Genomic DNA, 23883 nt, shown 5'->3' with positions numbered 1-23883 from the left:
ATATCTAAAGTTCTTATTATTAATCCCTAAGTGCATGACCTTGCACTTTTCACTATTAAGTTTCATCCTATTACTATTACTCCAGTTTACAAGGTCGTCCAGATCTTCCTGTATGATATCCCGGTCCTTCTCCGTGTTAGCAATACCTCCCAGCTTTGTGTCATCCGCGAACTTTATTAGCACATTCCCGCTTTTTGTGCCAAGGTCGGTAATAAAAGGTTAAATAAGATTGGTCCCAGAACTGATCCTTGAGGAACTCCACTAGTAACCTCCTTCCAGCCTGACAGTTCACCCTTCAGTACTACAGGTTGTAGTCTCCCCTTTAACCAGTTCCTTATCCACCTTTCAATTCTCACATTGATCCCCATCTTTTCCAATTTGACTAATAATTGCGCATGTGGAACCGTGTCAAATGCCTTACTGAAATCGAGGTAAATTAGGTCTACCGCATTTCCTTTGTCTAAATAGTCTGTCACCTTCTCAAAGAAGGAGATCAGGTTGGTTTGGCACAATCTACCTTTAGTAAAACCATGTTGTACTTTGTCCCAATTACCATTGACCTCAATGTCCTTAACTACTTTCTCCTTCAAAATTTTTTCCACAACCTTACATACTACAGATGTCAAACTAACAGTTATCATCTTCCAAAGAACATACTCTGTATCCTTTTTGGTTTTAGGGCCCAATACTGTCATTAGTTTCCATTTGCATCAATGGGTTTCATCTATACACCTCTGAAAGCAAAACTGTGACACTTAAGCCAGACACTGAATTGAAAGCTTTGAGGTTTGCCTACTTTCACAGCTGAAAGTGTCTTGAACATGTGATGGTTTGGGCCCAATGCCACAAAACGTACACAATATCTTTAGAAATATTGCACAGAAGGGATGTTTGGAAACTAGTTTCCAAAACAAATCACATCGTCATTTTGATTATAACTGTGTTCAATAGCATCATGGGAGTTAATTGGTCTTGAGTTTTTGGAATTTTCCTCCCCCCACCCCCCAAACATATTGCATAATCTCAGGCATTAAAAAAATAAAGTCACATCCAACTGACAGTGAACATAGTTTTATCTCCCTGGTTATATAATGTTTTCTTTTGTTTAACATAACCAAAAATATACTTAAATCAATTCAGCCTTTAATTTAGAAACTGTCAAAGCCATCAAATTCTTAGTATTAGTCACTACTCTTCATGAAGTTTTTATGCTTCACTGCCACACCAGAGCTTTGTAACTTCATAATAAGCTTGGATATGTGAAATATGTACTTACATTTATTACACAAGACTATACTGCTACTTCAGAATTTGATTTCTGTCAATCCTTTCTACTATTGGCATCTTTAATATGAGCTCTATTGAAAATAAAACATTTAAGTCTGTATCAGTGGCCTACAAGTTAAGAAGCATTTTACCTGGCTGGGGCCAAATGGGCACAAAAAAGGACCCATTGAGGCTCATAAAATACTCTTCTACTTGTGTGTAAATGATTGCACAAAGGAAGGGAAACACATACACACACACAGTTAGGCAGAGGGAAAAAGAAGAAACACTAACCAAATGTTTGAGTCCTCTGTTCGGATCCATAACTTGCCCTTGGTTGAAGCTTACACGACTCCAGTTGTTTGCAGTGGGAATTCTGCCCAGTGCTATTTGACCATGTACTAATCAAAGAACAACTTCCAGTAGCCACAACCTTAGCACAGCTCTTACTAGATTAACCACAGCGGTTCCTGGTTCAAGGTTCTGCTTAGCAGCTGAATAATATAGCTTGCACACTCAGCAAGTTTGGCCTCTGTCTGCTAGTTGGTCCTGCATCCAGCCAGCCACAACAGTTTTAAAGCCCTAAGGTCCAATTCTGCCTTCAGTACAGCAATTACATACATGAAACTGAGGGCAGAAATGGACTCTAGGGCTTTGAAGATGCTGTTATGGGCTAATCCTATCTAAAGTGCCTGCCAAGTGGTGACCACATACTATACAGAAATGTCAGTGGGAGTTACACCTACATAATGGAGGGTATAAATGGATCCTTATTGTCTACCATACATGAACATTTTTAGATAATTTTATAGATACTCTCTCTCTCTAGGGTAAGAACACATGAAATTTTCAAGATATGCAACCTATACCTGCCATATATCTAAGAAGAGAACTAAGCCCTCAAAGATTACGAAGCAAAAACTCACCATGAAATTTGTTACCATATATGTATATAATATAATATATGGTCTCTGGTGTAGATACCTTCTGAAAAATAATATAGCCCGAGAGAGAGACCGACCATTTGCCAGTTCAAGTTTGTGGCTGCTTATATTATTTTTCAGAAGGTATCAACACCAGAGACCAGTAAGCTTTTAAGTTATACAAATGGAAGAATGTTTGGGGAAAAAAAAAGTTTTCTTGTATCTGTTCCACTATGTCCCATAATTGATAAGTATTATCAGATTATTTGTATGGGGAATGAAAAATGTCTTGAGGTTTCTGTATTTGCCCTTCTGCATCAAAGTTTGAATAATAAGGCTTTGCATGAGGGACCACTAAGCTGCGGTCAAGGAGGTGAAATACAAGCCTCTCCCCCAAGTGGACAGGATATGGGGTGGCAGTACAACCTTTCTTTGATCCACACTCCAGCCTATCGGCTGGAACAGCAGATACTAATATACACATACACACACCCTCATTCAGGAGTTTTGGACCACAGAATCTGTTAATTATTAATCTAGTAGCCCAACCACTATCCCATCCACAACTTCCCCTTTCTGGCTGGCTTATCTGGGGCCAGCACAGAGCCCCTTCTGAGACGCACAAGTGATGCGCAAGTTCCCTGTGTGGCTGTTTTGCCTGAGCCCACCCTGTGGAGTTCTAAGGCGATGCTTGCACACCGTGGGATGTCTTACAGCCAGCAGGGGTACATTTCACCCACAATGAATTTTCACAGCTGCCTTACAGATTCTGAAGACAAGGGCATACAAGAAAAAGAGTGACACAAGCTTGCAAATACTATATTGTATCCCCAAAGCAAAAAAGAAATCTAGATGTACTTATCACTGATTTTTTTCAGTACCATCTAACCCTATAATACACGTTTTAATGATGACTAATGGCATTTGAAGGGAAAAAAATCACTTTTACTGAAATATTTACAATTATCATTGGCTTAATTATTTATTTTTTCCTCAAGAAGAAATAGCCACTCCTTAAAATGCCCTCTAATAAATGAGATCTCTAAATGGCCTATTACACAAATGATTCTCCTGTTGTTTGAGAGAGACTGGATGTGATTCTCTGTGGTGGAAACTGTAGCCTACTGTACCTTATCAGGAGGCGGGAACTGTAGCTGATTGACATCCAGGGGTGTGATCAAGGGGATAGTGTCAAATCCATCCTCCAAGAGGGGCTGCTTTGTGCTCTTCTCACTGAAATTATTCCCTAGTTTCACCATCCTTCCTGGATTTAAAGAAGTCCTATAAGCACACACACAAAAATGAAAACCACAACATAGTGATAGGTCTGAAACTCATATTGCGCCAAAAACATGCCTCAAACACAAAAATCCTAAAAACCCATTTTTGTTTTTTTCCAGGCAAAATTTCTTCTGCTGAGCTCAAATGACTTAATTCCACTTTTTTACATCGCTATTACTTTCTGAATGGTCATTTCAAAGGCATAGGCTGTAATTGTGTCACAGTTTGGGAGGGAGTGTTTCTTTTTGTTTTAAACAGAAAACTAATTAAACCTGTGTATTTCTTCCCAGTCCAAGGGTGAATGGCATCCTCTCCAGACCTCTTTCTGGAATCCTTGAATAATATCACGTGGAAATGCAACATCTTTCTACTTAATTTATCCATCCATCCCCGCAGTCCCCTCCAGCCCCACAACCCCTTTCACTGCATCTCTCCATCTACATCGACACAGCTTCCCCCCCTCCCACCGCTCCGTCCATCAATCCATTTCCACAGTCCCCATCTCTGCATCTCTCTCTGCCCAGCGACACCGCCCCCCTCTCCGCATCCATCCCTTCTCGCCTTTCTCTGAACGTGCCCGTCTCCAGGAGAGGTAGGTGAGAGAGCGGAGCGCCACGAGATGCTGGGCAGGAAGCTCTCCTCCCCTCTCCCAAACAGGGGCAGCAGAAATAATCGCCACCTAAGGGAAAGAAGAGGCTTGGACTTACCCCAGCTACTCCTCTGCCTTTTCCCTTTGTGTGGGGCCGGTGGGTGGGTGCACGATAGGGGATGCTCCGAGCCCCTCTGCTTCAGCTCTCGGAAATGGCGGAGCTGCTCGGACGCCTCTCCGGAGCGACTTGGGGCGGGCGGCTGGGTGCAGGGAAAGGATCGGTCGGGAGTGGGTTGCCTTGGGGTTAATGGGCTTGTGCGCGTTGCTATCAGCAGCAGCGCCTCCGCCGTGACGCATCCGCCGCGTGTCTTAGGGCAGATCCGAGCAGCAGCACAAAGGGGCCCCGGGGGGCGGGGGAAGCGCACCGTTAGCTCCCCCTGCGCCGGCTACTGGTGCAGCTGCAGGGGGGTTGCAAGGCTCCCATGCAGCAACGCTGCAAAGGGATGTGGGGGGGCGCAGTTCCCCTTGCAAGGTCCTGGGTGCATTGCTCCCGCCAGGGTATCAGTGGCACGGAGCAGTGGAGGCGCATCGCTTTTCCCTCCTCCCAGAGGTCAGGAGAAGCGCCAGGCGGTACAAGCAGGTTGGGCTGTGAGGGGACAATGACCTCGCCGGGGCCCTGTGAGGCAGCAATACAAGCGGGCTGGGCAGAGCGGGGGTTGGGGGGCGTCTCTCTCCCCAGACTCCCGGTGGAGCTGTAGGTCCCTCGCTGCTCCTCTGGCAAGAGGCGCGGTGCAAAGGGGCTGGGTGCGGCCGGGGGCTTTGTTCCTGAGGCGCGAGCGCTCGTCCCTCTCTCCCCGGGGCAGCGACGCCCAGCTGGGGCCGAGAACGGGGAGTGCGGTAGTCCCAGGCCTCCGCCCTTGGGGGAGGGAGAGGGGGGAACAGGGAGGGTCGCGTTGCCGCCCCATCTCTCCGTGCTGCTGACTCAGCCCCTTAGTAGGGAGTTGCCTGCCTCCCTCCCTCTCCCCTGGGCTCGCACCTGTGAGCCGCTGCCTCCATGCACCCCCTTGGAGCTAGGCGCTCACGCTCCTTGCCTTAGACGGGGGCTGGTGAAAGGGGGTCAAAACGCTGCAATCTGTAATGAAGAAGGAAAATCAGCGCCAAATAAGCCGCCCGGTACGCCCTGCTCGCTGGTGCAGCCAATTTGTCATCTTAATTGCATTGTTTTCCTGGGCCTTGGTAATTGGGAGGACGCGATCCCATATTCAGCTTTTCTGGCGCTGCTTGCTTTGCTGCTAATGGACGCTGCATAAGTTTTTCAGCACCTACACAACCTCCTCAATATCACAGCCAAGTAAAAAAGCGAGAGGAGGCCCCAGGGAGGGGAGACAGCCCAAGGCAATGGGCCACTTTATAAAGCTCAAGCTGTCTGATAAGTATGGGTAGGAGATTTTAGGATTTTTGCGCTTCCTCATTTGAACAGTTAACTTTGCTCTAAAGTATTTCCCCCCCAACCGACAGACAGACCTGCCGTTCAGATTAGTAAAACACAGGGAGGTCAAAATAAACAGAAAACTAACTCTTCTATTGAAGTCCATGGCACTCCAAGGCAGACACAGATCACAAAGCCCAAGCAAGAGGCCATTTTGGGTGGGGAAATGTTTCAGGTGCTTTCTCCTAATGTCTTCTGTAACCCCAGGCAACCAGTGTGCACTGCTTGTAATCTTGCAGGTGCATCACCTTGTGGTATGCAAATGTAGGCATCCCGAGGAATACTGATCTACATGTTATGAAGTCACTGAGGGGATGGAGAGGATAAAACAAGGTTGCTTAGCCAAGATCCACTGACAAAAATCAAAGTATGCCCTCTAAAACAAGACACTGCTCACAATTGATCTTTATAATATGATCCTGCCTCTCCTTTCTTTTGTGCTTGGTTTTTGCTGTAGGTTTACGCTCATTTCATAGGGTGAAGAGTTCCTTTCTCACCAGAAGGGCTAGAGACTAGTTATGTGCCTAACTCCCATTTATTTCAATACCTTTTAAGAGCTGGACTTGAGTTTATCTATATTTAGGAGTAGGCCATCAGTGCCCAGAAATGGGGATAATAATATCTCCCTGTATCACAGGGGTATTGTGAGGATAAATACAAGATGCTTTGAGATCTACTGATGAAAAGTGAAAACAACAGGAGATCTTGTGGCAAATTAAAGACTAACAAACGTATTTGGGCATAAGCTTTTGTGGGCTAGAACCCACTTCATCAGATACATGGAGTGGAAAATACAGTAGTAGGTATATGTGCATAGTACATGAAAAGATGGGAGTTGCCTTACCAAGTGGGGGGTCAGTCTAAAAAGACAATTCAATTAACAGTAGAATATCAAGGGAGGAAAAAATCACTTTTGTAGTGGTAATGAGGGTGGCCCATTTCAAACAGTTGACAAGAAGGTGTGAGTAACAGTAGGGAGAAATTAGTATGGGGCAATTACGTTTTGTAATGACCCATCCACTCCCAGTCTTTATTCAGGCCTAATTTGATGGTGTCCAATTTGCAAATTAATTCCAGTTCTGCAGTTTCACATTGGAGTCTGTTTTTGAAGTTTTTTTAATTGAAGAATGGCCACTTTTAAGTCTGTTGTTGAATGACCAGGGAGACTGAAGTGCTCTCCTACTGGTTTTTGAATGTTATAATTCCTGATGTCAGATTTGTGTCCATTTATTCTTTTGCATAGAGACTGTCTGGTCTGGCCAATGTACATGGCAGAGGGGCACTGCTGGCACATTGCTGGCATATATCACATTGATAGATGTGCAGGTGAATGAGCCTCTGGTGGTGTGGCTGATGTGGTTAGGTCCTATGAAAAAGGTTTATACGAGAGCTGGGTATCATTACCATTCAAATGCAGACAAGGAAAGCTGCTATTTGTGCTGTGTGAGCTTACCAAGGGTAAGTTCAAGTGGTAAAATCTGTTATTCACCACTGGTTGCTGAGTTGAAGTTACTCCCAAATATGAACAAGACCTTAATTTTAAATGAAAGCTTATATTTTTCTTCAAGGTGGCGGCTGCATATTCACAGTGGTGAGTTGCATGCTATTGCTTCCACTGTGCTGCTGAAATTCAAGCACTTCCTGGAAAGCACTACCTGTTAGGGGCATACACGCATGCTTTTGTGGCATCAGTAGTTTAGAGCTGAGGTTAATAAAGAACTATGTGGCCTCTACTACCCAAAATTTCTTCTTTTCCACAGCTAGCTGCCCTTGTCCAGAACAAGTTCACATTTTAAAATTTCATAAATCCCCTAATTTTTATTGTTTAGTGGCATTAGAGTTAGTAGCGTTAGGTGTGTAACTGTGCAAATTACTTACGGTGGGATTTTTATAAATGCTCAGCCTTGACCTACCTCCCCTCTTGACTTCAGTGGGAGCGTTGTTAGGCTAATGTTGAATGCTTATGAAAATCCAACTCTTCATTTTCATTTGGGCAGGGACTCTTGGACTACTTGGTCATGGCCAAACAATCAATTTGTAATTACCTGGAGGATAATAGGGTTATAAGGAACAGCCAGCATGGATTTGTCAAGAACAAATCATGCCAGACCAACCTAATTTTCTTCTTTGCTAGGGTTGCTGGCCTAGCAGATAGGGGCGAAGCGGTAGATCTGCTATTGATTTTAGTAAGGTTTTAGACACAGTCCTACATGAGATTTTCATAAGCAAACTAGGGAAATGTGATCTAAAACAGTGCTTCTCAACCCTAGGGGTATGCAGAGGTCTTCCAGGGGGTACATCAACTCACCTAGATATCTGCCTAGTTTTACAACAGGCTACATAAAAAGCACCAAGTCAGTACAAACGGAAATTTCATACCGAGAATGACTTGTTTATACTGTTCTATATAATATACACTGAAATGTAAGCACAATATTTATATGATAAAAATGAGAACATAAGTAATTTTTCAGTAATAGTGTGCTGTGACACTTTTGTATTTTTATGTCTGATTTTGTAAGCAAGTAATATTTAAGTGAAGTGAAACTTGAGGGTATGCAAGACAAATCAGACTTCTGAAAGGGGTATAGTAGTCTGGAAAGGTTGAGAGCCACTGATCTAAAAGAAATTACTATAAGGCGAGTGCAAAACGGGTTGAAAAACTGTTTTCAAATAGCAGTTACTAGTGGTTCGCTGTCAAACTGAGAGGGCGTATCTATTGGGCTCCTGCAGGGGTCAATCCTGGGTCCAGTACTATTCAATATTTCCATTAATGACTTGGATAATGGAGTGGAGAGTATGCTTATAAAATTTGTGGATGACATCAAGCTACGGGGGAGTTGCAAGCACTTTGTTGGAAAGGATTAAAATTCAAAACATCCTTGACTAATTGGAGAATTGGTCTGAATACAACTAGATGAAATTCAATAAAGTGCAAAACCAGGGCCATCTGTAGGAGAGTGCCCAGGACATAGGTGCTGAGTTTCTATCTGCCAGGGGGTGCTCTGCCCAGGTCCCACCCCCCACTCCACCCCTTTCCCAAGGCCCCACCCCTGCCCTGCCTCTTCCCTTCCCTGCCCAGTTCTTCCCCCAAGCCCACTGCGCCCTCACTCCTCCCCCACAGCGCCTCCAGACTCTGTGCAACAGCTGATTGGCGGTTGTTGCTGGGAGGCACTGATTGGTGGGGCCAACCAGCAGGCAGGAGGGGAGGAGGAGGTTGGTAAAGGGGCTCCTCGCCCCCCTGGCCATCCGCCTCACCTCCCTGCCCGCCACCTCATGAAGCACAGGGCCTGGGGCGGTCGCCCCAATTTGCCATATCCTAGGGATGACTCTGTGCAAAATCCTTCACTTAGGAAGGAAAAATCAAATGCACAACTACAAAATGGGGAATAACTGGCTAGGTGGCAGTACTGCTGTAAAGGATCTGGGGTTTATAGTGGATCACAAATTGAAAAAGAGTCAAAGATGTGATACAGCTGCAAAAAAGGCTAATATTCTGGGGTATATTAACAGGAATGTCATATGTAAGACACAGGAAGTAATTGTCCTGCTGTAGTCGGCACTGGTGAGGCCTCAGCTGGTATACTGTGTCCAGTTCAGGGCACCACACTTTGGGAAAAATGTCGATAAACTGGAGAGAGTCCAGAGATGAGCAACAAAAATTATAAAAGGTTTAGAAAACCTGACCTATGAGGAAAGGTTAAAAACAAACAACCCCGTAGGCATGTTTAGTCTTGAGAAAAGAAGACTGAGAGGAGACCTGATCACAGTCTTCAAATATGTTAAGGGCTGCTGTCAGGAGGGCTGCGATCAATTGTTCTCCATGTCCACTGAAGGTCAGACAAATAGTAATGGCTTAATCTTCAGCAAGAGAGATTTAGGTTAGGTATTAAGAAAAATGTTCTAACTGTAAGGGTAGTTAAGTTCTGAAACAGGCTTTCAAGGGAGGTTGTGAAATCCCCATCATTGGAGGTTTTTAAAAACAGCTTGGACAAACACCTGTCAGAGGTGATCTAGGTTTATTTGATCCTGCCATAGCACAATGGACTGGACTTGATGACTTCTCAAGGTCCCTTCTAGCCCTAAATTTCTATGATTCTGTGTTATGCCCTTCCAGTTCCTAGAGGTAGACACATGTTCACATCTCAGGATTCCCATTTCACAGATGGCTACTCCCAGTGTGGGGCCTACCCTCCTTGAGCCCGCACTAATAGATAACAGAGGTTCTATGCCTTCCTCTTCTAGGAGGCCATCCTGGTCTGTGGATTCAGCATCAGAGTAGCTGTCTGTTCTCGTGAAGGGACAGTAGACTGCCTTTGGCTGCAAAGCCAAGCAAGTCAGGGATAATCCCAGTGTTCAAAAGAGCACTGGAGAGATCAGGACCATGGCTGTATTGCTAAGTCTTCAACCGACACTGAATCTATAGGTGAAATCCTGGTTCCAAAACTCCCATTGAAGTCAAAGGAGTCAGGATTTCACCCTTAATCTTTAGACTGAAAAACTGAGCAAATTTGACTTGGAAGTAATGAGAGAATATACTTGTAAGTCCACACTATCCTATTCCGAGAATCACCTTTAGAGCCATTTAAAGTGATAATACAAAGAATATTTTGATTCTTACTTTTGCTCTCTAAGGGCCAAGATATAATTTTTTCCTATCATCACTTACTTTTTCCACGTTGGCAAATAATTGATTTATTTTCCCTTCTGTTTCTCAGGGAATACAAACTAAATGGATTTTCCTTTATTGACTGTGTTGTTGTCATAAGCATTACTGATGTCAATGTCATCAGCACAATTCTAGGAAATACAGTTCATTAGTTAACCTGGTGGGTATATGGCCATCTTTTCAGCAGCAAAACAAAGCTCGTGGGAGACCAGCATTTACAATGGATATTATTTGCTTTTTAAAAGTTTCTTGGCGGAGTAGCAGATTCCAGAAATAAGCTTTTAGGATCCACAGGATACTCCTAAACCACCACAGAGTATTTTTATGGTAGGTGAAATTTTGGGCCTAACCTGCTTGTCTATATCTCTTTCAATCCCTGGGAGATCAATTCTGATTTTTGTTTTGCGGGGGGGGGGGGAGGGGAAGGAGAGGGGATACCCTAAAAAATTAGGTATATCTCAGAGCACTATAACAGCAGCAGCATTTATATTATACGCTGTGCTGTTCTCTTTGGCAATCTTGCATGTACAAAATATCCACATCCGTGCTCCATGTTCTGACAAAGATGGCCAGTGTTCACGTCTTAAGTACTCAGAGAGTAGTTATTAATGGCTCCCAATCCTGCTGGAAAGGTATAACAAGTGGGGTTCCGCAGGGGTCTGTTTTGGGACCGGCTCTGTTCAATATCTTCATCAACGATTTAGATGTTGGCATAGAAAGTACGCTTATTAAGTTTGCGGATGATACCAAACTGGGAGGGATTGCAACTGCTTTGGAGGACAGGGTCAAAATTCAAAATGATCTGAACAAATTGGAGAAATGGTCTGAGGTAAACAGGATGAAGTTCAATAAAGATAAATGCAAAGTGCTCCACTTAGGAAGGAACAATCAGTTTCACATATACAGAATGGGAAGAGACTGTCTAGGAAGGAGTATGGCAGAAAGAGATCTAGGGGTCATAGTAGACCACAAGCTTAATATGAGTCAACAGTGTGATACTGTTGCAAAAAAAGCAAACGTGATTCTGGGATGCATTAACAGGTGTGTTGTAAACAAGACACGAGAAGTCATTCTTCCGCTTTACTCTGCGCTGGTTAGGCCTCAACTGGAGTATTGTGTCCAGTTCTGGGCACCGCATTTCAAGAAAGATGTGGAGAAATTGGAGAGGGTCCAGAGAAGAGCAACAAGAATGATTAAAGGTCTTGAGAACATGACCTATGAAGGAAGGCTGAAGGAATTGGGTTTGTTTAGTTTGGAAAAGAGAAGACTGAGAGGGGACCTGATAGCAGTTTTCAGGTATCTAAAAGGGTGTCATCAGGAGGAGGGAGAAAACTTGTTCACCTTAGCCTCTAATGATAGAACAAGCAGCAATGGGCTTAAACTGCAGCAAGGGAGATTTAGGTTGGACATTAGGAAAAAGTTCCTAACTGTCAGGGTAGTTAAACACTGGAATAGATTGCCTAGGGAAGTTGTGGAATCTCCATCTCTGGAGATATTTAAGAGTAGGTTAGATAAATGTCTGTTAGGGATGGTCTAGACAGTATTTGGTCCTGCCATGAGGGCAGGGGACTGGACTCGATGACCTCTCGAGGTCCCTTCCAGTCCTAGAGTCTATGAGTCTTACCTCTGGCTAAGTATAGGTTTCCTATGAGGTTTGTTCTGATTCTCCAATCCAAGATGGGATTCTAATTATTTTTTTCTTTATAGGGCACTGGACTAAGACTCAGGAGATACTCTCTGTGCCTCCGTTTTCCTTTTGCAACCTTTATCCGTCTGGTCTATATAGACTGTATGCTCTTTGAAGCAGGAAATGTCTCTCACTCTTTCGTATAGTGGTAAGTGCAATGGGATCTGATCTGGGTTAGGGCTGATCTGTGCTACCAGAATGCAAATATTAAATAAAAATAACCCAGAACAGTGACTAAGACTAAGTATCAAACTCATTTTAATTTGCTAAAACTGGACATTCTAAATAATCTAGCCAACATATGCATTAGCAAGAGATACAATTCATATAATATATACTTGTATTTCTAATAATCTGTTTGTGATTGATGGAATCCAAAATTACATATACACCCACAATATTGTATGCCTGCAATACCTATTACAAGATGGGGCAGTTCGGGTTACAGCTTTGTTTGAACTGAAAAGCATATTACCATACTATTCTTCAGTCAAAAATTGTATGGCTGTTACATTACTAAGATGTATCCTACATGTTTAACAAAATGCTGTATACATAATATATGAGAGGGAATTGCAATTCCCACTGAGCTGTGTTCTCCCACACAATGTTGAGATGGATAAATAAGATGAATAATATTTCTACCTTATAAGCAACATTTTACAAATTATTCTTGACTTTGTTAGGAAACAAAAATATTACCTATACTGTAGTGAAATCTGCTCCCACAAATGGAAATTATATAGGAAGGACTTCTCTGAAGCAATGGCTATTGTAGTTGATCAATTAACTTTGGCAATGCTTGTATCCCTAGTCAGAGTTTACTGAATTGAACCAATGAATAAACCACAGCTGAGTGAGTGTAATCCATTCATTGATTTGTGGAGCCAAAGTCACGCAGTGTGTCACAAATCCATATGATGCCCCCAGGTGCACTTGAGAATATACTATAGGGAACAAACTTGCAACAGCAAAGGGATTAACAAGATGACTGAGCAGGTCTTTTCCACCTCTAATGTCTATGATTTTACATTTGGATCCCTGAGTTAGCTAAAAGATGTGCAGAATTAGCATGTACTGAGACAGCTCACTATTGATTATGCATATGAGGAAACTCATGTATGTTTTTTAATTTCAGCAAGTACATTTCATACACTGTACCTATGAAACATGCCTTTTATTTATTACTATTTGTTATTTGTATTACTGTAGTTCCTAGGAGCCCTCATCATGAACCAGGACCCCATTGCGCTAGACCCTGTACAAACAGCCAAAATACTGTCCCTGCCCCAAAGAACTTACAACCTAAGAATAAAACAAGACAACAAATGGATAGACAGGTAGATGGGGGAGTACAGGTAGACAGCGAGACAGTATTAGTCAGCATGATAGGCAGTGGTCTCTGCACACCAGCAGCCTAATCATTGTCAATTCTCTTTTGTAGACATCGCAGCAAAGAAGAGTTTTGAGGATGGATTTGAAGGTGGATAATGAGGTAGCTTTGCAGACCTTTATGGGAAGTATTTCCCAAGCATATGGAGCAGCATGGGAGAACGCATACATGTGATTGGTTGAAAATTTAATAAGTGGGTGATGGAGGCTGGCATCATGGGCCAATCAGAGGCAAGCATTGAAAGCAAATGAGAGATGAGAGGCTGGGGATTGCCTAAGAAGGGCCTTGAAAGTGAATACAAGCAACTTAATGTGTAATTTGATAGAGAAGGAGGAGCTAGTTAAGAGATTCAAAGAGAGGGGTGATATGGTCAAAGCGACACGCTAGGGAAATTATCACTGCTGCAGCACTCTGAAGAAAGGGGCAAGATTGCATGTGCCAAGGCCAGAGAGAAGGCCGCTGTAGTAATTGAGATGCAAGATGATGATACCTTGAGCAAGAGGTTTAGCTTTGTGGGTGGATGAGAAGGGCTGTATCTTAGAAACGATATGCAGAAAGAATCAGCCAGATTTAGATGTAGACTCGATATGAGGACTTAGGGAGAGGTCCAGGTCAAAGATGACACCCATGTTATGGGCCTGCGTGACAGGCCTGATGGTGACTGATTGAGAAAGGAGGAAGTGGGCAGGACATGGAGCGGGGCAAGAGCCACATATAGCTTGATCTGAAGGCTAGACATCCATGAGGAGATGTCGGAGAAGTCAGAGACACAGGCCAAGATTTTAGATTAGAAGATTTAGATGGAGACAGGTCTGTAGTTGGTAGGTAGTTCTGTGAGTTGTCACCATACACATGATAGTTGAATTTGTGTGTGGATGAGATTACCCAGAGGTGAGGGATGAAGAGAGAAGAACCTTGGGGAACCTCCACAGAAAGTTGGAGGAGGGGATGAAGAGGATCTTCTGAAGTTCCTGCTGAAGATGTGATTAGAGAGGCAGGAGGAGAAGCTGGAGAGGACAGTCACAAAGCCAAGGGAAGACAAGATTTCAAGAAGAGCATGGCTGACCGTCACAGATGGCTGATATGTGTACTTGGGATGGGCTAGGTCAGTGGTTCTCAACCTTTCCAGGATACAGTACCCCTTTCAGGAGTCCGATTTGTCTTGCGTACCCCTAAGTTTCACCTCACTTAGCTAATTGCTTACAAAATTAGACATAAAAATACAGAAGTGTCACAGCACACTATTACTGAAAAATTGCTACATTTCTCATTTTACCATATCGTTATAAAATATATGGAATATAAGTATTGTACTTACATTTCAGTGTACAAGATATAGAGCAGTATAAACAAGTTATTCTCAGTATGAAATTTTAGTTTGTACTGACTTCACTAGTGCTTTTTATGTAGCCTGTTATAAAACTAGGCAAATGTCTAGATGAGTTGATGTACCCCCGGAAGACCTCTAAGTATCCCTGGGGGTACACATACCTCTGATTGATAACCACTGGTCTAGGTAAAGTTGGTCTTGCCTCAGCACAGGGGAATGGACTAGATGACCTCTCAACGTTCCTTCCAACCCTTCATTTCTATGATTCTGTGGTAGGGCAAGGAGGATGAGGAGGGGGTATTGGTTCTGATCTTTAGCTAGAAAAAAGTCAGAGACTCTGGTAGAGCAGTTTCACTGGAATACAAAGGGCTGAAGCTAGAGTTGACAGGGCCTAGGATAGAATTGGAGGAGTGGAACTCCAGACAGCGATTGAAGACAGTGAGGTCAATGAGATTAGAGATGAAATAGAGATAGGGCCGTAGTTGGAAAAACAAGCAGAGTCAAAGGTTTTTTTAAGCTGGAAGACACTAGATCAGTATTTCTCAACAACTGGTCCATGGACCCGCGCCGTTCCCTGAATCTCCCTGACACAGTTTAGGAAGGCAGCAAGCTAGTCCTTGGTATCAAAAAGGTTGAGAAACCCTGGACTAGAGTATGCTTGTGTTTTGAGGGGAAAGAGCCAGAGGAGAGCAAGAGGTGAAGGGGAGGGGAAGGGAGGGAATGAAAGTGGGCACATGGGAGATGGGATGAGGGGTTAGAGGACAGCAGATGAGAAACTTCGGCATTTGTGACAGGGGAGAAGGCGGTGAGAGTTGTAAGAGGGGAAGGGAAGGCAAGCTCTCGAGAGGGATAGGGCCATGTCATATTTTGTCAATTTTCTCTTGGAAGAAATTGGCACAATTGTGTGCAGAGAGAGAAGTGGAGGGGAGGGTTTGAGAAGTGACTCAAAGGTGAGGAAAAGGCAGCTGAGAGAGCAAGTGTGGGATTCAGTTAATTTGGAGAAGTGGAGTTGTTTAGCCAGAGGGCTGAACTGAAGGAGGAGAGAATTAATTTGTAGCAGAGGAAGTCAGTCTGGTCACGGGATTTCCAACAGAGTCACTCTGCAGCATGAGAGCAGGAGCAGAGGCAATGGATGTTGGGGGTGAGCCAGAGTTGGCAGTTGTCAGGGAGGACCTTGTGATAGGAGAAGAGGCAAAAAAATCAGGAATGGAGAAGAGTGAAAAATGGAGAGAGTCAATAACCAGATCAATGGACAAAAGGGAAGAGAGGAGAGATCTGCAAGCAGATAAGTAATCAACACTGACGGACTGACTGTCACAGAAAAGCCAACTGACAGGGCATGATACAATGTGATAGTTTCAGACAGAATATGTGAATAAGTAGTATAAAGAGCTAATTTCCCTCTCTTACTAAAAACATACCTCTTTGAGCATATGCACTGGGAAAATGCTTCTCTGTTCTAATGGCCATTGAGGAGGACAGCAGTATCCCAAACCAGCTACAGTTCTGCATAGTCCCCACTGCATAGGTTCTTCTGTTCTTTGATGATCTGCATTTCCAGAACAGTGATCGTACTCCAAAAAATGTCCCTATATAGGACCCAGTCCTACCCAGGGATATTCATGTCATATAGCAATCTGCTTGCTCAACACTTTCTGTGAGCAAATAACTTGTGACTGCTGAATAGCTTGGGGCTGTTCATCCTGCTCAGCCCCAGCTCACCCCATAATGCTACAACCTGCAGAGCAAGAAAAGGGGTATATATTATTAGAGGTTGAGAAAAGGAGTGCCAAAGCCCTGCGCCTTGCACACTAGATACACAAAATGAGCACTAGCAATCAGAGAGTTTGTGATCGGTTTAATCTCCAGCTTATGCATAACTGTTGTCATAGATAGATTGCTACGGGTGGTTACAGTAGAAGAGTATAAGGAATGAGGTCATTATGAAGTACCTTGCCACATTCACAAATCAGAAGTTGCCACTGCAGGACCTCCTAGTTGTATATTGATTTCATTTGTCTTCTAGACTTTATTTTTAACAAAACAAAATTAATCTTCCACTACAGCCCCAATCACTGATGTGTTGTAGGAACCTTCCACAAACACCAGTTTTTAAGTTTAGTTTTGGTGCCCAGGTCTCTTTTCACGTTTCTTGGCAAGCCATAGAAACAGAGCTTTTAGCTAAAGAACCCAGTGTGTTTAGGCCACAGCTAAGTCCACTGTGCAATGGAATACCCTTATCTAATTCTCAAGATCCTGACTGCTTTATGACAATCTGACTCGGTACTACCAAACTCTCCACTCCTGGAGTAATACACATCACCTAAATTTCTTTCTATTGTCTCATAAAAGGGGGAAATAAGCTACAGAGGAGCATTTTAGCGAGATAGATTCTACCCTCAAAACTATCTGCCATAATTGTGTGCTTGAAAATATTTTTGTTTATGCGCCACAGATAACCTAAGTCATCAACTGCATGTTCAATCCATGTTTCATCACACTGGTTTGGTCCTGACATAAATGAGAGGAGGAATATTCCACATTTCTGCTGTTTTTCGAGGTCGTGAAAAGCTGCAGAGCTCCTTCAGTCAGTGCCAATGAAGAAAAGGAATTATGAGCAGAAGTTGTGCTTAGCCCTAAGATCTTTTCATTCATAGATGTTGAAATTTGGTTTTACTATTCTCTACAAATACGAGACTTGACTAAGACACACTAGAATTTCATGCATTCTTTATTTCCTTCTCCTATTCCCACATTTATGTTTTTTTCTTCACTGCTTCATGAATGGAGTGATACTTTCCCATGTATTCCCAATACACTGGCTCCCCCCTTGTTTCACATTCACATCTCTCCTAAAAAAACCCTCACTTTTCCCAGAAGGATGCAAAAGGCAGAATATTAAATTAACTATATCTTAAAAAACAAATACTGTTCTTTCCTCTGGGTTTCCTGTTGCATGTCATTTTGCTATGTCTGCTCAGTTGATTTTAAAATCTTCCTCCTGATAGTGTGTCTTGTAAAGAATCAAGCAAGTGACCAGTGCCCAACATATAATACACATCCCTGCTGTGGAGGCATACAGTCATGGAACAGCAATCTTTAGCTAAAGCTAGTGATCGCTGAGAAAATGCTATACTTGTTCGTGCTTTAAAAAAAAAAAAACTGTTGGGCAGGCAACAGAACAAACAACCTAGTAGTGGAATTGGTCACCATTGGCTTGACTCATTAAGTCAAATTCTGCTCCGATTTACTTGCTCTGGAATCTCATTGAGTTCATTGACATTACAAAGATGTAAATCAGCAGAATTTGGTCCATGGAGTGTGCACCCTGAGTGCTACCACAAGCAAAATGTAAAATGATACTCATGTAGTTTGTAGTTAAGTAGTTGTAGTGTTACATAGTGAACTGAAAAGAAGCCCTGGTTGTGCAAATAGGAAGTATGCTAAACTTGTCTCTATTGGCAGTTATTCTTAGCAATTATACTAGAATAAAATCTTGTTTACTGTAATAAAATTGAGGCAAATTCTGCTCTCAGTCATACCAATACAACTCACCTTTGTAACAGAGCAGACTGTGGCCAAATTTGGACCAAATACATCCCTGTTGCAATAGAATAGAGTTGTACCAGGGATGAATGTGGCCTAATATGTTTAAATAATATTAAGGTTGTGACAATCAAAGGAGGTGTTGTGGGGGGAACACGTAGACAGGGCAACCTATGTCCTGTTGTGACCAGAGTATGTATCAGTCATGTCAAGTTCTCAGTCTGAGAGGGGGTTTAAGGATTGGAGGTACTGTAGAGGCTTCTCTCCATATGGAAATGGAGAAAGTGATATGGTTCTAGCAAGGTGCACACTCCAACCAACAGGACTGGACAGCAGATTACTAGGATTATCATTTTCACCACTGCTTAAGTATAAATTTTTGTTTCTTTACAAAGAGGAGTAAGTCCCTTTTCAAAAATAATTTAAACGAGCAAATTACTCATGTGCATATTGACATGTTCAGCCTTAAGACACTGCATACTCATCTGCCATGTATAATCGTCTTTGCAATTTGTGGTTCATTGCCAGAGTCAACTGAATTGGCTCTCTTGGAGCCATTGCAATTTATCATGTCAATGAAGCTGAAAACACTTTAACATACCATGTGTCACACCCTGTCAAGTTATCAGCTGATGCTCCCAAATCAGGATTAGGAACAGTGCTGATGCAGAACAATGCAGCAATTGCTTGTGCAACAAAAGCTTTCATAAAAGGACACACACTCTGCTGAAATAAAGAAGAAAGTGTTAGCTGTTGTTGTTTGCCAGCTGTCCTACCAGTTTATTTATTCAAAGGCACTCAGTCCTCTACGTATCTGTGTTTAATGCTAAAAGAGGCTGCACCTGCATGTAGTGAAGAGAGAATAGCTCCTTTAAATCAAACAGATCTCAGACCACTAATCCTTTTTTTTAAACAGACCAATAATCTTTGCAAATACACACTGGCTACTGCTAGTATTGAGATTATTACATCTGAAGATCTGAAAGCACATGGCAAACATTAGTGAATTAACCTTAGCAGCGGCCTTGTAAGGTAGTTAAGTATTAATTATTGTTATGTAGATGGAGAAACTGAAGCTCAGAGAGGTTAAGTGATGTACTCAAGGATACCTGACATGCGTGGCAGAGGTGGAAATAGAATTCAACTCCTTGAATCATAAACCCATCCTTCTTCCCTAACATACAAACCAAGAAAACAAAAGTGACAATGAGTATGTGACAGACATTTAAGGGTGGGTTTTAATTAAATTGTCAGATATTCATGTTGAAATGGATGAAGAAATGTTTGTGTTAATAAATACACCTGGTAGTTAATCTTCGGTGAATGATCAAAAACTATGAGGTTGGAGACAAAGAGGAAGACCTGACAGTGTTAAAAGCAGTAACATAAAATATGCAAAAAACAGTGATTCTCTGGTTATTCTATATTAATACTATACTAAGGTTGTGTCTACACTATGGAGACTATACCAGCATAGCTATGTCAGTGTAGCTATGCTGACAAATCTCCATAGTGAAGATGCAGCCTACACTGATGCAATGGGTTTTTCCATTGGAGTAGAAAAACCACTTCCCTAGACAAAGTTAACTACGTTGATGGAAGCATCTTCCATCTACATAGCTGCATCTACATTAGGCGTTAGGTCCGTTTAGCTGTGTTGGTCAGAGGTGAGGTTTTTTCGTACCCCTGACTGACTGACATAGCTATGTCAACCTAACTTGTAAGTGTAGACCCACCCTTAGAGATGACCTGGGTGGAAATGAAGGAATGGTAATAAAGAGGTAAAATCTACTAATTCAAAATCGTTGAGAAAGGAAATATTAATCTCAGACATATGAGAATTAAGCAATGTAATCAGTGATTAAGAAATGTGGTGTTCTAGACTGGAATATTTGAACATGTGGAAGATATTCACCAATTTATTTTTCAAATCTGGATGCCTAAAGTTAAGCTCCTAAATTCACATTTAGACGCTTAAATAAAAATGACCCTGAGTTTCAGATTTAAATAGCACCCACAAATCGGACTGGAGTAGATGGGAGCTGCAGGTGCTCAGATTCTCTAGAACAGTGGTTCTTAAACTGTGGGGCGGGACCCCTTTTGAATGGGGTTGCCAGGGCTGGCTTAGACTTGCTGGGGCCTGGAGCTGAAGCCCGAGCCCCACTGCCCAGGGCCAGGGCCAAAGCCAAAGCCTGAGGGCTTCAGCCCTGAGCAGCAGGGCTCAGGTTACAGGCCCCCTGCCTGGGGCTGAAGCCCTTGAGCTTCAGCTTTGGCCTCCCTGCCCAGAGGGGTGGGGCTTGGGCTTTGGCCCACCACCCAAGTCAGTGGGGCTCAACGGGCTCAGGCTTCTATCCCCTCTCTTGGGGTCATGAAGTAATTTTTGTTGTCAGAAGTGGGTCGTGGTGCAATGAAGTTTGAGAACCCCTAGCCTAGAAGTAAATCGAGATAGAGCTTTTAGTGGTCTTTGCACAGGTTAATCCTGCTTGTGATTTAAGTTCATTTAAATCACAAAAGTCATTCTTGTCTGCTTTGTCAAAACACAGTAATGTTTTGGCTATTGTACAAATTGCGACTACACATGGATTTCAGATAGCATCCAAAATGCACAAGGTTACATATATATTCAAGTGACCTTTTATTAATTGAGAGTATTAGGTGCCATTTTAAGGATAAGACCAGTTTCAACTAAGTACCAACTTACCTGCTGAACCACTTATTAAAAAAAAAAAAGAAAGTCTTCACCGAGCATTCTGGGATATGATTATAGACTTCTTTGGCCTTGACCCGGTTGGTCTGGAGCCAAAGGAGGTGTATAATATAATGCCACAGTTTTATATTTAGGCAAAAGTCATTAGAAATGAAAAAGTTATGTAATTCCTCAGAGAAAGCAAAGGAAAAAATAGGACAAATAATACGCAAAAACTGCAGTTAGCCTGCAGCAAAATCAAAATCAATTTATCTTTTAAAAAAAATATCAGGACAAAGTCTTATATAATGCACGAAGAAAAAGCTCTTCTACAATGAAATGTAATTATAAACAGATTATATATTAAACACACTGCCTTTACATTGGTTACACAATTTTGAGCTCATTATCATTTGACTGTGTAAATAGAATTTGTGTATGCAAATAAATTGATTGGGCACTCATATCTAACTATCATTTTTCTGCATGCTAATATAGAGACCAGGGTGAAAATTTGGACCTCTTCAGATCTTTATTTTGTGTGTGTACTTTTTAGATAATTTTGCAGATACAGCCTGGCAGATATACAATTTTCAAGTAATTTTTGCTTTAATTTCAATAGCCATAGGCAGAAATTTTCAAAAGGGACTATTGATTTTGGGTACATCAATTGTTGTGGACCCAACCTGAAGTACCTTAGAAGAAGCCTGATTTTCAGAAACCATTGAGGAGGAAACCTCTTTGAAGATCAGATCCCTTTACAGGTGTCTTAATTTGAGACATCTAAAATCATTAGTCACTTCTGAGAATTTAAACCACGATTCCTAAATGTGCTCAGTACTTGATGGAGATAGAAATGTGGTTGCAATTATTTGGAGGCAATACTGAAACTTCACAAGCTCCTCAGGACAAGGACCTTGGGTAACATTTTCAAAAGCACCTAAATAGCACAGGCCATATTTACACTTGAGCCCGGCCTACACTATGATTTTAGGTTGAATTTAGCCGCGTTACCTCAATTTAACACTGCACCCATCCACACGACCAAGCCCTTTTTTCCAACTTAAAGGACTCTATAAACTGATTTCTTTACTCCACCTCCGACGAGGGGATTAGTGCAGAAATCGGCCTTGCCAGGTCGAATTTGGGGTAGCGTGGACATAATTCAACAGTATTGGCCTCTGGGAGCTATCCCAGAGTGCTCCATTGTGACCGCTCTGGACAGCACTCTCAACTCAGATGCATTGGCCAGGTAGACAGGAAAAGACCTGCGAACTTTTGAATTTCATTTCCTGTTTGGCCAGCGTGGTGAGCTGATCAGCACAGGTGACCATGCAGAGCTCATCAGCATGATGTGCATATTGTCGGGTCAATTTCTTGTTTTAATCCACTCCATCTATCTTTTACATCTTAGGCTGGCAGCAGACGGTGTACTATGACTGCTAGCCATTGTCATCTCCTGAGTGCTTGGCAGAAGATGCTGCATTTCGATTGCTAGCATCTCCTGGGTGCTTGGCAGAAGATGGGAATGACCTGGCTGAGTCGCTCCCATGTCTGCCCCGGTGCCCCTGACTGACTTCACCAAGGTCAGCTAAAAGAGCAGAGAAAGTTACTCACCTTGCAGTAACTGGGGTTCTTCGAGATGTGTGTCCCTGTGGGTGCTCCACTCTAGGTGACGGTGCGTCCCGGCGCTGTCGATCGGAGATTTTCGGTAGCAGTGCCTGGTTGGGGCGCACGCACCCAGATGATATCTCCCATCTAGTTGGAATCTTCCTGAGTGCGTGCGCCCCGCACCCTCCTCAGTTCCTTCTCTACTGTGGAGCATCATACTAGTACTCCAAAGTAGAGGGGAGGAGGGCAGGGAGTGGAGCACCCACAGGGGGACACATCTCTAAGAACCCGTTACTGCAAGGTGAGTAACTTTCTCTTCTTCTTTGAGTGCTGTCCCTGTGGGTGCTCCACTCTAGGTGAATGTGTAGCAGTACCCACTATGGTTGGTGGGACTTTGGAGATGCGGCAGTGAGTACTGTAGATAGTACAGTATGGTCTACTATGGTGTCTGCTGTGGTGTCTTGCGTGAGAGCATAGCGTTTTGCAAACTTGTGTTCAGATGACCCCATAGCCGCTCTGCAGATGTCAGGAATGGGAACATTGTGCAGGAAGGCAACAGATGTCAACATGACTTGAGTGGAATGATGCCTTCGGGCGGTTGAAGATTTTGCGCATGGTAACAGGATCTGATGCAGCCAGAGATCCACTTGGATAGACGTTGTTTAGAGATAGCCGTACCTTTCGATCTTTTGGTAATGGAAACAAAGAGTCGTGGGGACTTACGAAATGGTTTGGTCCTGTCTAAATAAAAGGCGATTGCTCACCTGAAGTCGAGAGTATGCAGGGTTGCCTCTTGCGGAGTCTTGTGAGGTTTGGGATAGAAAGTAGGTAAGTATATAGGTTGGTTGAGGTGGATGGGCGATACCTCCTTAGGAAGAAATTTAGGATGTGGTCTCAAAGTGACTGTCTTTGGAGAAGAGTGTGTAGGGAAGGTGGGCCATCAGGGTGCTCATTTCACCAACTCTCTCTGCTGATGTTATGGCAACTAAGAAAGCCACCTTCGTGGACATATGAAGGTGAGGGGAGGTAGCCAAGGCCTCAAATGGAGGTTTCATGAGAGCATGAAGAACAAGGGTAAGATTCCATGCAGCCGCTGTTGGGTAAATTTCAGGGTCGAGATTTTGCAGGCCCGTGAGAAAGCGTCTTACGGTGGAGTGGGTAAAGAATGAATAACTGTCTAATAGGTCATGGAAGGTGGTAAGCGCCGCCAGGTGCTCTTTGATGGAGCTGAGCGAAAGTCCTTCCTGTTTTCGTTTCAGGAGGTAGTCTAGAATGTTAGGGAGGGTCATATTATTGAGTGCTAAGTGATTACATGAGCACCAGGGGGCGAAAACGCTTCCACTTCTGCAGGTAGGTTTTATGAGTGGAGTCTTTCCTACTGTGCAGGAGGACATATTGGACTTGCTCGGAACA

At 43.1% G+C, this 23883-nt stretch overlaps 1 protein-coding gene and 1 long non-coding RNA gene across 2 annotated transcripts in view; one reads left to right on the top strand and one right to left on the bottom strand.

The window, feature by feature from the left end:
- NSG1 (neuronal vesicle trafficking associated 1) overlaps nt 1-4593 on the bottom strand; it is a 38950-nt gene extending 34357 nt beyond the window's left edge. Inside the window, exons 1-2 of the mRNA XM_050948100.1 lie at nt 4178-4593; nt 3320-3470 (exon numbers count right to left, since the gene is read on the bottom strand). Of these exons, the coding sequence (XP_050804057.1) occupies nt 3320-3448 (129 nt within the window). The 5' untranslated portion in view covers nt 3449-3470; nt 4178-4593. The remainder of the gene's footprint in view (nt 1-3319; nt 3471-4177) is intronic.
- LOC127048392 (uncharacterized) overlaps nt 4589-23883 on the top strand; it is a 36042-nt gene continuing 16747 nt past the window's right edge. Inside the window, exons 1-2 of the long non-coding RNA XR_007773638.1 lie at nt 4589-4669; nt 11925-12052. This is a non-coding gene — a long non-coding RNA (uncharacterized LOC127048392). The remainder of the gene's footprint in view (nt 4670-11924; nt 12053-23883) is intronic.

This window comes from Gopherus flavomarginatus, chromosome 3 (genome assembly GCF_025201925.1).
Source record: "Gopherus flavomarginatus isolate rGopFla2 chromosome 3, rGopFla2.mat.asm, whole genome shotgun sequence".
NCBI classification, from domain to species: Eukaryota; Metazoa; Chordata; order Testudines; family Testudinidae; genus Gopherus; species Gopherus flavomarginatus.
The sequence above is the reverse complement of the archived record's forward strand: the minus strand, read 5'-3'. Positions and strand labels throughout refer to the sequence as shown.